Source organism: Ornithodoros turicata, unplaced genomic scaffold, assembly GCF_037126465.1.
Source record: "Ornithodoros turicata isolate Travis unplaced genomic scaffold, ASM3712646v1 ctg00000996.1, whole genome shotgun sequence".
Lineage (NCBI taxonomy): Eukaryota > Metazoa > Arthropoda > Arachnida > Ixodida > Argasidae > Ornithodoros > Ornithodoros turicata.
In genome coordinates this window covers 344290-360307 of record NW_026999435.1, presented here as the reverse complement: position 1 = coordinate 360307, position 16018 = coordinate 344290, and the positions used below count along the sequence as shown (strand labels likewise).

The window sequence follows — 16018 nt, the reverse complement described above, 5'->3', positions numbered from 1 at the left end:
ACCTCACCGGAGAACAGACTGCAACAATAAAAGAGAGCCAAAGTGTGCTAACTGCAAATCCAGCCATCCCGCATCATTTTCTTTACGTCCTGTCAAGACCGCCGCCACCAAAAGGCACCAAGACCGGACCCTACGACTTCCGTCTGACGCTCCTAGGGATGGTAGTGCCACAGTCCCGTCTCGTAAAAATGCACAAGAATTTCCTGCACTACCCCCTCGATCTGCACCAGGTGAACGAGGGTCGTGAACACAGTCGCGGCTACGCCTATCACAAGCAGTCATCACCACCTCCTCGTCCATCAAGACAGATTACAAACACTTACGCCAGTGTGACGGAACCAGCACGCTCGAGGAGACAGTTACCCTCATCAGCCTCTCAATATATGCCTTCTCTGGGACTCTTCTCAGCGGTACTCGCTGCCCTTAAGGCAATTGTCTCTGCTTTTCCTGGTGCGTCGCAACTGCCCGAGGTTCAAGCGCTTCTGGCACTGGAGGCATTATCTTCGCATCAGCATGACGGAATTGTATAGGAAGGCCCTGGCAATGCAGTGGAATCCTCGAAGCCTGCGTAACAAGCTCCCTGATTTTAAATTACATCTACAACAGTACAAGTTCCCTTTCATAGCAAGCTAGCGAACACGGCATGGATTGTACACATCGTGTTAATGGATACACAATCTATCGATCTCATCATTCCCCTGAGAGCAGAACAGCGCTATAAATTCGCAATGACCTCGTTGCTGCACCCATCGGGTCAGTTTGTCATCGCTCTTATGATTACGTCACCTGCAGGATCCGCCTTGGCCCCATGCTGTCAACGGTCGTCAGTATCTATATCCGTCCCGCGGTATACAGGTCCCGTGGAGTGACCTCGAACGCTTACTTGGTTCTCTGGAAGTCCCGGCGCTTGTGCTGGGTGACTTCAATGCACATCACTCGGCCTGGGGAAGCCGAAGAACGGACGGTAGGGGAAGGAGGTTGTTGGAAGCAATGGAGAATAATATGTGCCTGCTGAACAACCGCGAGCCCACTTACATGCGATCCCCAACGTCACTTGATGTATTGGACCCCTCGTGGTGCTCAACCGACATAATGCGCCACTTGTCGTGCGCTACGGACGTCGACACTAGAGGTAGCGATCATTTTCCTCTATACATTTCGCACGACAGACTGCCCCTCTCAGCCACTGCTGGACTGATTTCTTTCACAAACTGGAGACGTTTTCGTGCGGGCCTCAGAACATCTGTGCACACCGGTATGTCCCCAGAGGCTCTCTCTCAAGCAATTACCCGCGGTATTAAGGACGCGGTGGTCATGTCTAAAAGGGTAACAGGCCATGTCGGCAATTCCCCAGCAATTAATCACATTAGAGCATTACGTCGCCGAGCAGAAAGAACGGCTCGTCGGACAGGGCAACTTACGGACATTGTGTAATACCGCCGGATGAAAGCTAAAGTAACACGATAACTTAAGAACGAGGACAGGAAGCGTTGGCGTAAGTATTGCCACTACCTTTCACCGTTTGATCCGGCCACGAAGATCTTGCGGACAATCCGATCTCTGAAGGAGGCGCCCCCTCAAAAGAATCCTCTCGCGGCCTTGGCTATCGTTAAGCGTGTAGAAGAAAACACGCTTGCGACGGACTTCTGTGTGGTACTAACGACTCTGGCGGCTGCCTCGACCACGCCACTACACCGCAATTTTGTACACAGTTTGACGGCTGAACTTCACCAAGACTGGCCCGGTCTCCCGGAAGTTATGGACCGCGACTTCACACTAATCGAGCTAAAGGCAGCGTTGAAGCTTGTGAACGCCGGCTCGTCCCCTGGGCCCGATAAAATCACCTATGCCGCCCTACGAAACCTTGACGGGCGGTCACTCCAAGCTCTCCTTCATGTCTATAATACGTCTTGGCAACAAGGATTTTTACCACATACATGGAAGGAGGCATTGGTTGTTCCCATCCTGAAACCAGGCAAGCCCCCAAATGCCCTATCCTCCTTTCGCCCGGTGAGCCTGACAAGCTGTATGAGGATGGGGAAACTGATGGAGAGAATGGTTTTGCATCGCCTCGACTGGTGGCTTGAAAAACAACGTGCGTTCCCTCACGAAATGGCTGGATTTCGTCGCCACCGAAGCTCCAGGGATCCAGTTCTCGACCTAGCCTCTACAGTTCAACATGCTCGAGTCCATCGACGGATCGTCCGATCGGTTTTCCTCGACATCAAGCGTGCATATGATACCGTCTCGTACATTTGTGTGCTGCACGCCTTGCGCTCGTTTGGAGTATCCGGTCGGCTCTTTATCTGGCTCCAAGACTTCCTTACGGACCGAACTGTCGCTGTCCGTACGTCCCAAGGCCAAAGCCCTCAGCATCCTGTTCCTCAAGGAGTCCCCCAAGGAAGAATTCTCAGCCCGACACTTTAACGTGGTGATGGCCGGCCTACAATCAGTAATTCTTCGCAAAGTGTCGTTCTCCGTGTATGCAGGTGACGTCGCCCTTTGGACAGTAGGAAAATCACGCCCGGCTCTCCAGCGCCGCCTGCAGCTCGCTTTAAACAATATCCATACGTACCTCACGCACCTCGGGATGGACGTTTCACCCGAAAAGTGTGTCGAGCTACCTTTCACGCGTAAAACTATGGCCAATTTCCCTCTTTGGCTTGGTTTAAAGAAACTTGAACCGGTACGCTTTCACCGCTTCCTTGGCGTGGTAATCGACTCGGACTTGCGCTGGGCTCGGCACATTAAACACCTTGAAACTAAAGTGCAGCGATGGCTCCCCGCAATTCAACATCTTTCTGGCTCAGGATGGGGCTGTGATCAGCGTTCCCTGCTCGCGGTTCACGCGGCATTGGTGAGGGCAACTGTGCTTTACAGCCTTCCTATTCTGCACAGGATATCAACAACTTCATTAAATACCCTTCGGTCCCTGTTTGCACGAAGCCTTCGTCTATGCCACGGAGTTCCAAGAATGGCTGAAACACGTCAAGTACTGGCTGAAGCTGGTGAGCTCCCGATTGAAGTTCTCCGTGAACGGGAAACGGCTCGGCACTACCTCCGTTTGCGTGCTCACATAACCCGCCACCCGCTACTCAGGAAAATTCGATACCGCCCTGAAAGCGACTTCTGTCGAGTAGCGCAGAGGACACGCCAGACTCTCACTGGCACACTATACCGCCGGAAGCCCCCTGGTCTCTACCGGTACCGCCCACTTTTGTACGCCTCCCAAACCTTCTGGAAAGAAGAGATCAGGTCCCCCCTCAAGTCCTCCGAGCCCATTTTCATGCTCTGGTAGACGAGAAGTTTTCTACGTTTACGGCAGCATATACTGATGGCGCATCCCGAAACAACAAGTCCGCCTCAGCATTCGTCATTCCATCCGAAGGCGTCGTGCACGGAAGACGCCTTTCACATCCAACCTCCTCCACAGCTGCGGAACTCTATGCCATCCTTTTCTTTCTACAACACATCGCTGATTTTACACCCCGGGAATGGGATGTCTTTACAGACTCCGAATCCGGACTTCAAGCAATTGAAAATTCCGGCATACGAGGCCCATCCGCACACCTATTCACAGACGTGTTAATGGCTTACCACACTATCTACGCCGCAGGCCACAGGCTAGTTCTCCAGTGGGCTCCAGCCCATTGTGGTGTCGTGGGGAACGAGCAGGCCGACAGCGCCGCAGAAGCAGCACTCTCGTATCGGAAACGGACCCGTATTGTTCTGCTGAGAGGAGACCGCCGTTAAATTCTGCGACGCCTAGTGACACCCCTGGCTTCCCGCCAACGGACAACCGACATTCTTCCCCCCTCTATGTTGAACAGAGTTGATCCCACGCTCGCTTTCCGCATGCCACGAAACACCTCTCGTGAAGATGCTGCATTAATTCACCGAATGCGCCTCGATGTGGCCTTTACAGCTCAGTGGCGTTACCGCTTGAGACAAGTTGACTCTCCCACCTGCTGCCACTGTGGTGCTCTTGAGGATCTGGAGCATATTCTTCTTCATTGCCCTCACTACGAACCTTCCCGAACCACACTCTCCGAGTCTCTTCGTCTGCTGGACTCTCGCCCTTTCTCCCTATCGAAACTGCTTGGTCCCTGGCCCAATCCAGCCCAGCAACGCTCTGCGCTCAAAGCTCTTCTGACAACGAAAGGAAAGTTAGGTAGCAAGCGAGCTGGTGGTGACGATCCATGACTTGAAAGCTGACTTGAGCTGAGTTTGAGACCGTGTTTGTGTATGTCTGTTTTCGTCCCTACCTCGTCTCGGGTTTTCAAGTCATGGATCTTCTGACATTTCTGGACACCATCGGACTTCGATCGTTATTGTGAAGGGGCTCGTTATTTTATTACCCCCATTCCATCCAGCAATGGGGAGGAGTATCGCCCGTGGCGATGAAACTCCCCACTCTCCAAGGTCGAAAATAAAGTTGTTGTTGTTGTCCTTGCACTACGCCCTCGGTTAGAATGACGAATGCCGAGGCGGGCTTCCCATTTCTAAACGCGCCGTCTCTCTATGCTGCTGCGGACGTAGCAAACGCTTCGTCTACTGGAGCATAAAAATGTGCTAACAAATGATAAAATATGCAACAATCATAGACGCTTAAACGTACATCACTATGGAGATGTGCTGCGCTGTTTATGACATCTTATGAGCGACATGTACTTTATGCGAAGTTTGATACTGAATGGTGCGCTTTATTCGTCACAATAAGTGTAGGGAATGCACAGCTAATGACTACATTTTAGCATTGTCGTCGCCATGCATTATCGCAAACTACAATTACTATTGTTCGGCATTGTTTCATTTCTCTGCTAAGGAAACGCAGATGGGAGTTTGTGTTGGGGGAGGGAGGCAGGGAGGAAAGCATCGTGCAGTGCACTTTTCATTCTTTGACAAACATTACCGCAATGTGTTAAATGCGTTATTGGCTGTTTATTAATGCCGGTGAAGATTGGACTGGGTGCACATTACCAACTTACCTTAGACGTGAGAGGCCTTGCATGATATTATTTACTATTTTTTACTTCCAGCCTGCGAAAAAGGATATCGGCATAATAGATTGGATAATAGGTAGAGTTCCGGAGGACAAGGAAGATGCCGTTACGGCGGACAAATATGGGGTCGCGGTAAGTGACGAACTGCTGTTGTTTGGAGTATAGCTAGTTTGGTTTGACAATGTAGCATGTTCCACATTCAAGGTGATTATGATAGACTACAGCTTTTCTACAGGAAATGAAGTTTTGGGAACATATCCAGTCAAACAGTGTGATCGTATGAAGGAAGAAATATTAGTTGTTTTATTATTATTATTATTATTTAGAGACCATAAGTTTTAGTCTGCAAATCACAAGCTCCGAAATTGACTACGCGCCTCACTGTGGGCATGACCTTTGCTGTCACTGATGTATCTAGGCGCAACGCTGTTGATCTGGCCATGAGATCAGCACCTACTATTGTCTACCCAATGTATTCCATTTTTTTATTTTCCACCCAATTTCCGTCGGCGTACTACGGTTATGTATATTGCTCCTATGCACGTCCTTGTGCCATGGTTTAAAGGGACTACCGCATCAGGAAAGGTGTGTATGAGACTGGTACGGTAAAGTTAGGAATGGTCTCACAGTTGACTTGGCCAAGTTTCTCTTCCGATAGGAGCTTACTTATTAAATAAACTCCGTGGGCACATGAATGGGAGGGCAGGTCGTCTGCCTAGCGTTCGCACCACAATACAAAGGGAATATGCCTCGGTAAATGAATCGACTTTCGCTTGCCAGTGTTTGGGCTGACTGACGTGACTGCGTTTCGTGGAACACGGTGTTACGCTCTTGGCTGTACAACGCTAACCTGAAACAGCATTACACGAGCCAATCACATACTCCTTCGCGACCTACAGACGCCGTCATTCCCGACCGGCGGTAATACGCCAACGTCTCTCTGCCACTTCCTGATTGACCTTTTCCGCGCCAGAGGGCGCTCACTGATTGGCCCGATCCAAGTGACGCTTACAGAGAGCAATTTTATGGAATACGCTCAACATCCGTCGTCTGCTATTGCCATGCATTACATCCAGTTGCACAGAAACTGCTCTACTAATTTGCGTCGGATCTTTTGCGTTATTGCTGGTGATGAACGAGAAGTAAAATGACACTTTAGTTTCGAAATTGACCGCGATGGGTGAGAGAGTCTCATAAAAAATAAATAGAAATGTTTTCCATGGACTTTGGGAAGCATTATCTATGCTGGTCGCATTGCATTTCTGTTTAAAAAAGTCTGTAATGAGCAAAGATAACCCTCTTTATTAGCTATGGCAGCTACGAAGCGTAATATTACATGTAACAATTGCTGTGAAGTATGTTCGCGTATTTCCTTTATGCGGTACCATATGTGTCTGCTTTATAGACCCGTTTGACCCCAGTTCAGATCAGCGACGCTAGCACTACTCTCTTTCCTAGCGGGCTATTCGTGCAAATGGCCCAAGTCCCTTATGCGTCATTTTGCTAGTTTGCACACCAGTTGCACAGCTTAATCTTTGGCGTTCGTAGAATCATCACACTCGGAGGTTAGCACCAGGGCACAGTGCACCGGGTAGATGGATAAGTCCACAATAATATTTTACGCAAGCGCGCCATTCACGATTACTTGAAGCGTAAGTAAGTACTTGAGCTTCGTTTGCGCGTACATATATTTTAGTATGGTACTTTTTACTGCACTTAAAGTATCAATGGCGACAGTTACTTGGTAGTTAACTTGATGTACAATTTTGAGGCGAGATTTGCTGATTACTGTGTGTTGTATTGATCAAAATATATGCACACACAACACGAAAGGTTCAGCTGTATCTCTGTGCAACTTGCGTTGTTCTTGTTCAAAATATTCTGGGCTGTCAATTTTTACAGAAGGTTCCGATTGCAATACAGCCAATGCTGCTCACAGTTAGCGACCGCTTGTAAACAAGTGTGAGTAGCCTAATATGCCGGAAACGAAGATCACGCCTATAGGCGATTTTGTCACTTAGGCTTAGTCACTTCAGTAAAGACAGTAACAATGTTACCCCCTAGAGCAACTTTCCGGCCAAGAAAGATTTTAGGAAAAATCTTCCCGGAAGCAGCCCAGAAAAAAATCTTCTGTTGATAAGTTGTCCTGTTGCAACTTCAGAATAGCCGATATCGCATGGACTGTTATGACTTTATCCACTGGCCGGTTTCACGTCAGTTCAGGCAGGAAGGTCCCATCGACCTCTTGGATTTCCATTATTTTTTTTTTATATTTAGAAGCTCATCGTGCATGATGACCAGCAGCGGTAAAATGAACAATTTATACGAAATATTTTCCACGCAAAAAAATCCAGAAAATCCAGCCTTGAATTCGAGTGTTTCAGTTTTGCAGTGTTTGCACGCGTATATCTCCCGAGTCTTAAAAGATACTGCAGTCAATTTTTTTTATGCTGTAGTATGCCTACAGGCCAGCAGTCCGAGCGCAAATTTTGGCGCGCAGGAGCAACGCTCTGTGATATAAAAAATGGCGAACATGCTCTCTCGTGCGGTTTTGTTCCAACTTCGACGCGTGATTTCTCTGACTATAGATATTCCTCACTACCCTATTTGGTATCACTTCACTCAGCTTTTAATGCTCTTTCATGACGTGTACCCCCTACAGGTATCTGCTGAGACAGGCAAATGTCAAGGTATATTTCGAAAAAACAAGGATTTTGAGCGTCCGTTTATCAAAAAAGCCCATTTTTATTTCTTTTATATTTTGCCAGGACGTGGCCCGATGTTAGACCTTCCATCTTACGTTAAAAACATCCTGCTTCAAAAGACATACACTGGCGATTAGCCCATTAAAACGCGGCCCTAGTCTGCGTGCGTATTTGTCGGAGCTCGGCTGCCGGTACCGTGGGATGGCGGGCCTCCTGTCGATGTCGTACAAGAAAGGGACAACTTTGTGTAATCAAAAGTGGTAGTTTATGTCGATATATTTAGAAGACTGCGAAAAAGCAGTATTTTGCAATGACAGCGACAAATGATTTCACTAATTTTCTATGAAAACGTCAGTCTTCTGCACTCACTGTCCACAGTACTAGCTATAAATGTTTCTCGGCCTAGACTTTCCGGTGTCTTGCTTTGCCACGCATGCGAACCCTGTATGCCACTTTGATGCGGTATAGGTTTACCCATTGTTTTCTTGTTTGTTTGTTTTTTGCATTGTACAAGAAGCCACGTCCTCAGCCCGTACATGGAGTAAATGGACGCGCGGTAGGTGTCTTGGCAAGCACGTTATCACATCTTGTGACTCTAAGATGACGAAATGACGTGTCGCTCGATTGAACGCAAGTTAGGTGTCATGGCATGGTGCTTGATTCCTGTCACACCGTTCCTGCGCACCGATCCTGTCACACGCACTTTTGTCGTGGCCTGTTCCTGAACAGCCATGTCGCGCTCACAAAAGTAGATTTGGAGAGCTCATAGAGCCTATGCCGATTTTTAAAATGGCTCGCCGCTCCATCTGACACGTAAATCATTAGCTGCAAGAGGAACATTGTCGTCAAGACATTCTTCAATAGCTATGGAAGCTAACAGTGACTGTGCTGAATCGTGACAGAAGTCTTCGCTCACCACACCAAAACTGTGTATTTCCGTGCCAGCTGTTACCACACATGTGAATATGGCAATCTGTTTTCCGCAGTGGCACGCTTGTATTTCACTAGGTGTGGCTATACTGTCCAGTTTTGAGCGAAATCGAAGTGCATTAGGTGCGTATCCCGTATGGTTCTGCTCTGAATGTATCTAATGTAAATATGACAAATGCGAGAACCCGCCCACTTCTCTAGCTCTGAGAAGGAATGTACTGCTGCAAGTTCAGCACACACACGCATTTCGTGCTAAAAGCCCTCTGCATAACTTAAAAATATCGTAAAATGAAGTAAAGCAAGCTTCGCAGGAACTTGCGGGAACCCTGGAAAAAAGCAATTCCTAACTCGATATTTATTTGTGCAGTATTGGTATCACTGAGTACGTAGCTTGCAAGAGTGAGGTTTTACCTTCGCTCACCATTAAGTTTGACCTAGCCTTCGAAATACGGCTTTACGGCAACGTAGGGTTTCATTATGATGCTTTGTTGGAAATCATTAACTCCCAGAAGTGAATTATTTCTTCAGCAGGACGTCAAAAGTTTACCTACGAATAGCTCAGGTAAGGCTAAGGCCAGACAACCTTGCTCAAACAAAGGGAGCATCGACACGAGGCCCGCCATCCCGCGGTACAGGCAGCCGGGCTCTGACATGTACGCACGCAGACTAGGGTCGCGTTTTAACGTGCTAATCGCCAGTGTACACCTTTTGAAGCAGAATTTTTTAACGTAAGATGGAAGGTCTAACATCGGGCCATGTCCTGGCAAAATATAAAAGAAATAAAAATGGGCTTTTTCGAGAAATGGGCGCTCAAAATCCTTGTTTTTTCGAAATATACCTTGACATTTGCCTGTCTCAGCAGATACCTGTAGGGGGTACACGCAGGATATACATAGCAGATGAAAGAGCATTAAAAGCTGAGTGAAATGACACCAAATAGGGTAGTGAGGAATATCTACAGTCAGAGAAATCACGCGTCGAAGTTGGAACAAAACCGCACGAGAGAGGGTGTTCGCCATTTTTTATATCACAGAGCGTTGCTCCTGCGCGCCAAAATTTCCGCTCGGACTGCTGGCCTGTAGGCATACTAAAGCATAAAAAAATTTGTCTGCAGTAACTTATAAGACTCGGGAGATATACGCGTGCAAACACTGCAAAACTGAAACACTCGAATTCAAGGCCGGATTTTCTGAATTTTTTTGCGTGAAAAATATTTCGTATAAATTATTCATTTTACCGCTGTTGGTCATCATGTACGATGAGCTTCTAAATATAAAAAAATAAGGAAAATCCAAGAGGTCGATGGGGACCTCCCTGCCTGAACTGACGTGAAACCGGCCTACTGCGCAATGAAGAAAATAAAGAAAAAAAAGGTGTTCCTTCACGAATTTTTTGCGGACGATCTATCGAATGAATTTTTGTTCTGAAAACGGCTACGATATCAGGTCACCGAAAGGAACAATGTTCTCATTGGGACAACTTCATAGCTTTTATAATTCAAAAGTTAATTAACATTTTTTAGGTAGTTAGTGATTTGACGGTTGGGCAACATATGGCCAAGAACGTCCGCCGGCCCAGAGATGATAGAAGTGAAAACAGCATATAAAAATATGTATCGCCTAAAAAAAGACACCCTGTATTCTATATCAAACTTTATAAACTATCTTATGACTATTTTCGTTCTTCCTCCTCTTTTTCTTTTCTTTGCACTGTCCTTCTAAACTCATAAATTTTCACCTTTATCGGGGCAGTAGAACGCTCACGACGTAGCAGACGCTTACAGAGGGGGACACGAGTTTTGCACACTTCAGAGCCCTCTAGCGTCGGAACTCGTCGGCGTTCGATGCTAATATTTTGGATTTGGTGTACACACACCGCCACAATCCACTCATTCTTTTCTGTTGTTCTTTCCTTTCTTCTTTTCATTTTTTTAGCAGCTGCTACCGTTTACATGTAAACATCAAGAATTGGCCGAGGCTGACCGCAGTTGGGGACGACACATATACTTCAGCCACAAACGCTCAGAAAATAACAGATTCAACCAGCTCTGGGAAAAGAGGTGCTGACGCCAGTTTCGACTCGTGTCATCAGCACCTCTTTTCTCTGAGTTGGCTAAATACAGTTTCCGTTCCTCCACTAGGCGGTATATGTTGTGTATATGTCACAGTGGAAAGTGATCACAAAATGGTATTTTGCCTTTGTAGTATAATCCTGGGTTTAGATTTTACCAATAAAGACAAATTTATCTGTACAATTAGCAAGAATTTAACTGAAAAGGGTCCCTCGTGTACAGAAATTCGTGCGCTACGAAGTTTAGTGAGTGCGCTCGTTTTTTAAGCCCACTGTTTTTACAAACGGTTTTAAACACGATGTTGAAACCGCCCACAAGCCTCTCCTCATTCTTCCTCTGGTATCCTTCCCCCCCCCCCCCCGAGTCTTGCATATGGGACGTGCGTTTCTGGTGTTTTTTTTTTCTTTTTCTTTTAGATTAGGTTTGCACACGGCTCCTAGAAAGTGGCATTGACCAATCATTTCAGCTTCATTTGGTTTGAAGTGACACTGTTTGTGACGTGCTGTTTGACGATGATTGCTTGACCCATGCGGTTGCTGTGGCAAAGTAGGATTACTTGTATTACTTGTTGTGTGCCTGTGACTTATGTGTATTTGTGTACTTTGGGGACAAAAGGGGTAGTGTCAAAGGATTATCTCTCTTGCATGTAAGTCAAAGCACGTGTTCCTCACCTCCACTTTTCTAGCGTAAGATTGAGGCTTTCTGCAAGAAAAAAGAAATGTACTTCCCCCACAAGGAACGAGCGTCGACTGACCAGCGTGATGTAACGCTCCTGTTACATCCCTATCATCAGGTGGGTTGAACAACTGTTATACTAACAAAGCAGTTCTGTATCATGATGTGGGAAAACGGAAATAACACACTCTCTCTACTCTCACTCGTATTTTCGTGCTACGTGCTGCCTGTGGTATTCAGTGATCCAATATTGAGCATAACTCGAATGGGTTATTAATGGAGATGGTATGATGAAAGTGTGCCGATGTAGTCAGGGAACAAAAGAGGCATTCTTCCAAACAAACAAATTCCACGAAATTCCACGAAATTCCACAAAGCAATACAATGTCACTAGACCGGCACGTCGTTATCCCATGACGAGTGCTAAATGCATCACTTTTGGCCCTTGATTCGCCAGGAACTCTTGCGCGACCCTACTACAGCGGCTTTCGAGCGCGCGAAGTTTAAATATAACGATAACGATCAGTTCAGCATCGGGCCCCAGAGGGAGAAATGCATACAAACTAAATATGAGGTGAACAAGGTTGGTTAACTATGGTAGAATATAGATTTAAAGCTCTCAAATGTAGTAAATTATAAGCTATCCGTCGCTTACCTCACATATACATTGCAGACACAAAACAGCCTCCCCGTTTTTGCCGCGAGGAAGCGCAGTACAAGCAAGTGCCTGCAGAGTGTCCTGATCTCAGGCTCGCTACCAGGGTAGAAAAGGCCGCGCCTGCGTCGGCGCCATATTGTGCTCGAACGTGCTCGAGCTGTCCCGCTGTGTCGTAGGGCCGGAACGCAATCTGGTAGCAAAAGTGACGTCTCACAGACATTTTCAGCAAAGTGCATGATGATCTGTGGTTCGATAAAAGGAACTGCCACGTACAGAAAACACAGGAGTAAGAACCGGGACTGGTGCGCTTAAAAAGGAGGAAAAAAGAGGACGCCAAGTATAGCTCCCCTTTTTGAGTACACCCGTACCTGGTTTTTACTCCTGTAATCGGCAGTACACGTGTCCGGACCGCGACACGGCAGTGACTGTTTCGGTCTCCTTGTGACAACGTGCGGAGAAAAATATCCGTGACTTGAAAACCCGAGACGAGGTAGAGACGATGACAGACAAACACAAACACGGTCTCAAACTCAGAGTTTGAGACCGTGTTTGTGTTTGTCTGTCATCGTCCCTACCTCGTATCGGGTTGTCGAGTCATGGATCGTCACCACCTGCTCGCTTGCTACCTAACTTTCCTTTCGAGAAATGAGAAAATATGACAAGCGAAACAAGACAGTAAGACAGCGGGAAGTAAGAAAGTTATGCGATTGTCAATCTTTATGGAACGAATACAGATCCGGACCGGTGGCCTTGTGAAATAGACGAAAGCGTGCACTAGCGAGAGCCTCCTCCACCGGACAATACGAGATTTGGACGACAGCCATCTAGTTGGCATCATGACGGCTTACTCAGCGACGACATGAAGCAGTGTGGAAAATTCGGGAGGAAGGGAGAACCAGTTGAATCAAGGTCGACCACTGTTAACATGACCTACAAAACGCGCGGAGCGGACGGCGACGGGCAGAAAAGAATCATCGACAGAGCCGGCTTCGAAGTCTCGCGACGCGGTTGGAGGAGAAGTCTTCGTTTAATCGGCTGCCATTGGAGAAAGTTTTTTTTTTTAAGTTCCATGTTAGCGCTGGCGAACCAACTGTGGCTATGAGCAGCGTACAGATGAGGACAGATCGAGAGGGGACAGCAGGAAGGAGTGGGGTACATATACATCCTGGGCCAACTTCAAAGGGAACTATGGCCACATTCGTCAGGAAAGCCTTCGGAAAACCCAGGGAAAACCTCAGACACCAGAGCCGGTGACAGAATTCGAACCCACCACCTCCCAGTCTTCAGCACGGCATTGGCTGCGACAAACGAGCGGGAAGTCTCAACCAGCTAGGCCATGCCGTTCGTTTGGGGAAAGTTGTCCACGAGGATGTGCTTTGCGGAGGGAGTGATCATTGTGGGGATCAATTTTGACCTGTCCTAGTCATTCAACTAAATGAGATGTTTGAAGCGACACTGCTCACGATTGTAGTTCACGCCTCCGTGAATAACTGGCACAAATTTCTTACTTTCCAGTTGAGCCTCTTTTGTTCCCCGCCGCAGCTGAACTCTCGAAATCTTTGCCGCTTAGGTGTCTCGCGGAATGCGTGGTCATCCGGAGGTTCAATTTTGACCAATTCGAATTACTCACCTAATGATATGTTGCAAGAGCTACTGCTGACGGTTGTAGTGCATACGTCTGTGTATCACTGGCACAAATTTCGTACTTTTCAGTGGATGTTTCATCGTCTTTCGTTAGCTCCAAGAAACATAGGCGCCGTGCTTCAACCGTTAACCTGCGTTTGGCATCACGGTTGTCGGAACTCGCTGGTAATGCACACAACAAGTAGTCTACCAGGCAGCACACAATAGTAGGCACACACAGGCTTGGCTTTGGAGATATGGGTCCAATATAGGATCCGTTTTGCCAGGATTATTTCCATACTAGCTCAAACTTACGGCGATACGGACCCAATATTGTGGAACTGATAAGGGGCAAATGTCGCAATATGGGCCCATAATGCCAAGTTTGAACCAATATGGAGAAAATGTGCGCAATATGAGCCTCATATTGCCTGTGTGCAGCCCATGCCGAAAATTTGGAAAATGGTGCGAACCGGCATTGGTACCTGTACCAAAAGCCCAACCAACATGGCAAGATTGGACGCTGAAGAGTGCGAAATGCCCTACTAAAGAATACGTCGTTACATCCAATAACTTCTCTGAGAGGATACACAACTGATCTGGTAATTCAAGTATAAGACCCGCTGCAACTCAGCTGGAACAACTGCTGCAATCAGCTGCCATCTTGTTTCGCGATGCCAATAGGTGGTGTCTGCGGTTACGAAACGAAATGACTTGGATCGTGTCGCCTTTTCAGCGAAATCAGGAGTGCTACAACTAATGCGCGTGCGAGACACTCGGATCGGTTGTTGCATCCGAGCGCAAATGTCGCTGGTTACCCTAATGGAAGCGTCAGGTCAAGTAAAAAATAAAAAAAAAACAGCACCATGTCAGATAGAAATGACTGTGTGTTCTGTAACATGCCTTGAATGCAGGTGCAGTGCGAGTTGCTGAGGCGTATGTCCGTTAGCGTCACGAAAGTGTTTCGCTCCTTTGTGCTCTAGGACGGGGTTGGAAATTTTTGGTTCATACAGTATTGCGATCCCAGTGAAGGCTTCTGAGGGATGTTTGGCATTGACGGTTCCATAGGACAGCCTCAGTCCTTCAGCAAGACGGGCGTAGCACCTGTTCTTCGTCTTCTTCGTCATCCCTCATAATTTGTACACTTGTGAAAACCAATATTGGAGAAACATAACAGAAGTTACGAGTGGTCAAAAATGACAATGAAAAGGAGGCTACAATCATCCTTTGAGATACTGAGATACAGAAATGCCCTCACAGTGCCTGGCAGAAGCTATCATTCTTTTGCTGCGTTTCCTGCTGTCAGGTCGCTACAAAGCTATGTCATTCTCACTGAACACAACAATATTCCTTGATGAAAAGGGACTGTTCTTGCTGTAGTCAACGCTGTATAGAGTACATAATTCCCTCTTTGAGTTATTGATATAACGCAACATTTCCAGTCTTGTTTCAGCGAGATTTTTTCCCGCACATAATATAACAGATATATGGCACATATTTATTTAACGCACACATAGCACAAAATAGTGGATAGATCAATGCAATCACAATCAAAAAGACAAACCAAGACGAGCAGATTACATATGTCCAAGTCAGTCGAGTTCTGAAACTACCGTAGATATGGATCCATAACTTAAAATCCCAAGAGTGGGGGACAAAAAACGACTGTACCCCCTCGTAAATATAGAAATTTCCTCCAATTTCCTGTGCAGAACAGTTGGCTCGTTTTCATTGGTCAAATGCCAATACGGCGAAAAAAACTGAGACCTGAAGGAAGGAACCAATGACAGAAAGCAATGTCTGCAAGGTCGAAATCTATAGACTATGAAACATCCCAGTCGTATGATTGCAAGGACAAAAAGGGAAAAACAAAGCTATAACAACCATCAGGCGAACTTGGGACCTCTTGCAGCCCCAACATTGAACGGGCACTAGGCAAATGGCCTTGTTAATGTTGACGTAACTAGATCAGAGAACAGTCTCCAACATTCCTGCCATTTAGCGGCAAATACAAGAGAAATGCGTTACCATTAATCGCCTTTTGTAGGCCATACTTAACTACCGGTATCCACTTGTGGTCCAACTCCACTTTCGGTTCTCCACTTGCGGTTTAACCTGACTTCCAGTTGTTCACCTCCGTTCTATACTTGATTTCCGGTTCGACAATTTCAATTACTATACGTAAGTTCGTGTAATTAACTCTGAATTATCCTAAACAACTTTCAGTCTCAATTCCCCTTTATTTGATGTTCATTACATTTAATAACACTTAATTACATACAGTAACCTACAGACACATTTGGTAATCTTTCAAAGACGACAGAATGGCGGAAATGCAGGCTTGCTGGTGGAT

At 46.7% G+C, this 16018-nt stretch overlaps 1 protein-coding gene across 2 annotated transcripts in view; it reads left to right on the top strand.

Moving 5' to 3' along the window:
* LOC135376045 (uncharacterized) overlaps positions 1–16018 on the top strand; it is a 259567-nt gene that overhangs the window by 35876 nt on the left and 207673 nt on the right. For both annotated transcript variants that reach the window (XM_064608649.1, XM_064608648.1), the window contains exons 3-4: positions 5040–5135; positions 11395–11502. In XM_064608649.1, the coding sequence (XP_064464719.1) occupies positions 5040–5135; positions 11395–11502 (204 nt within the window). The remainder of the gene's footprint in view (positions 1–5039; positions 5136–11394; positions 11503–16018) is intronic.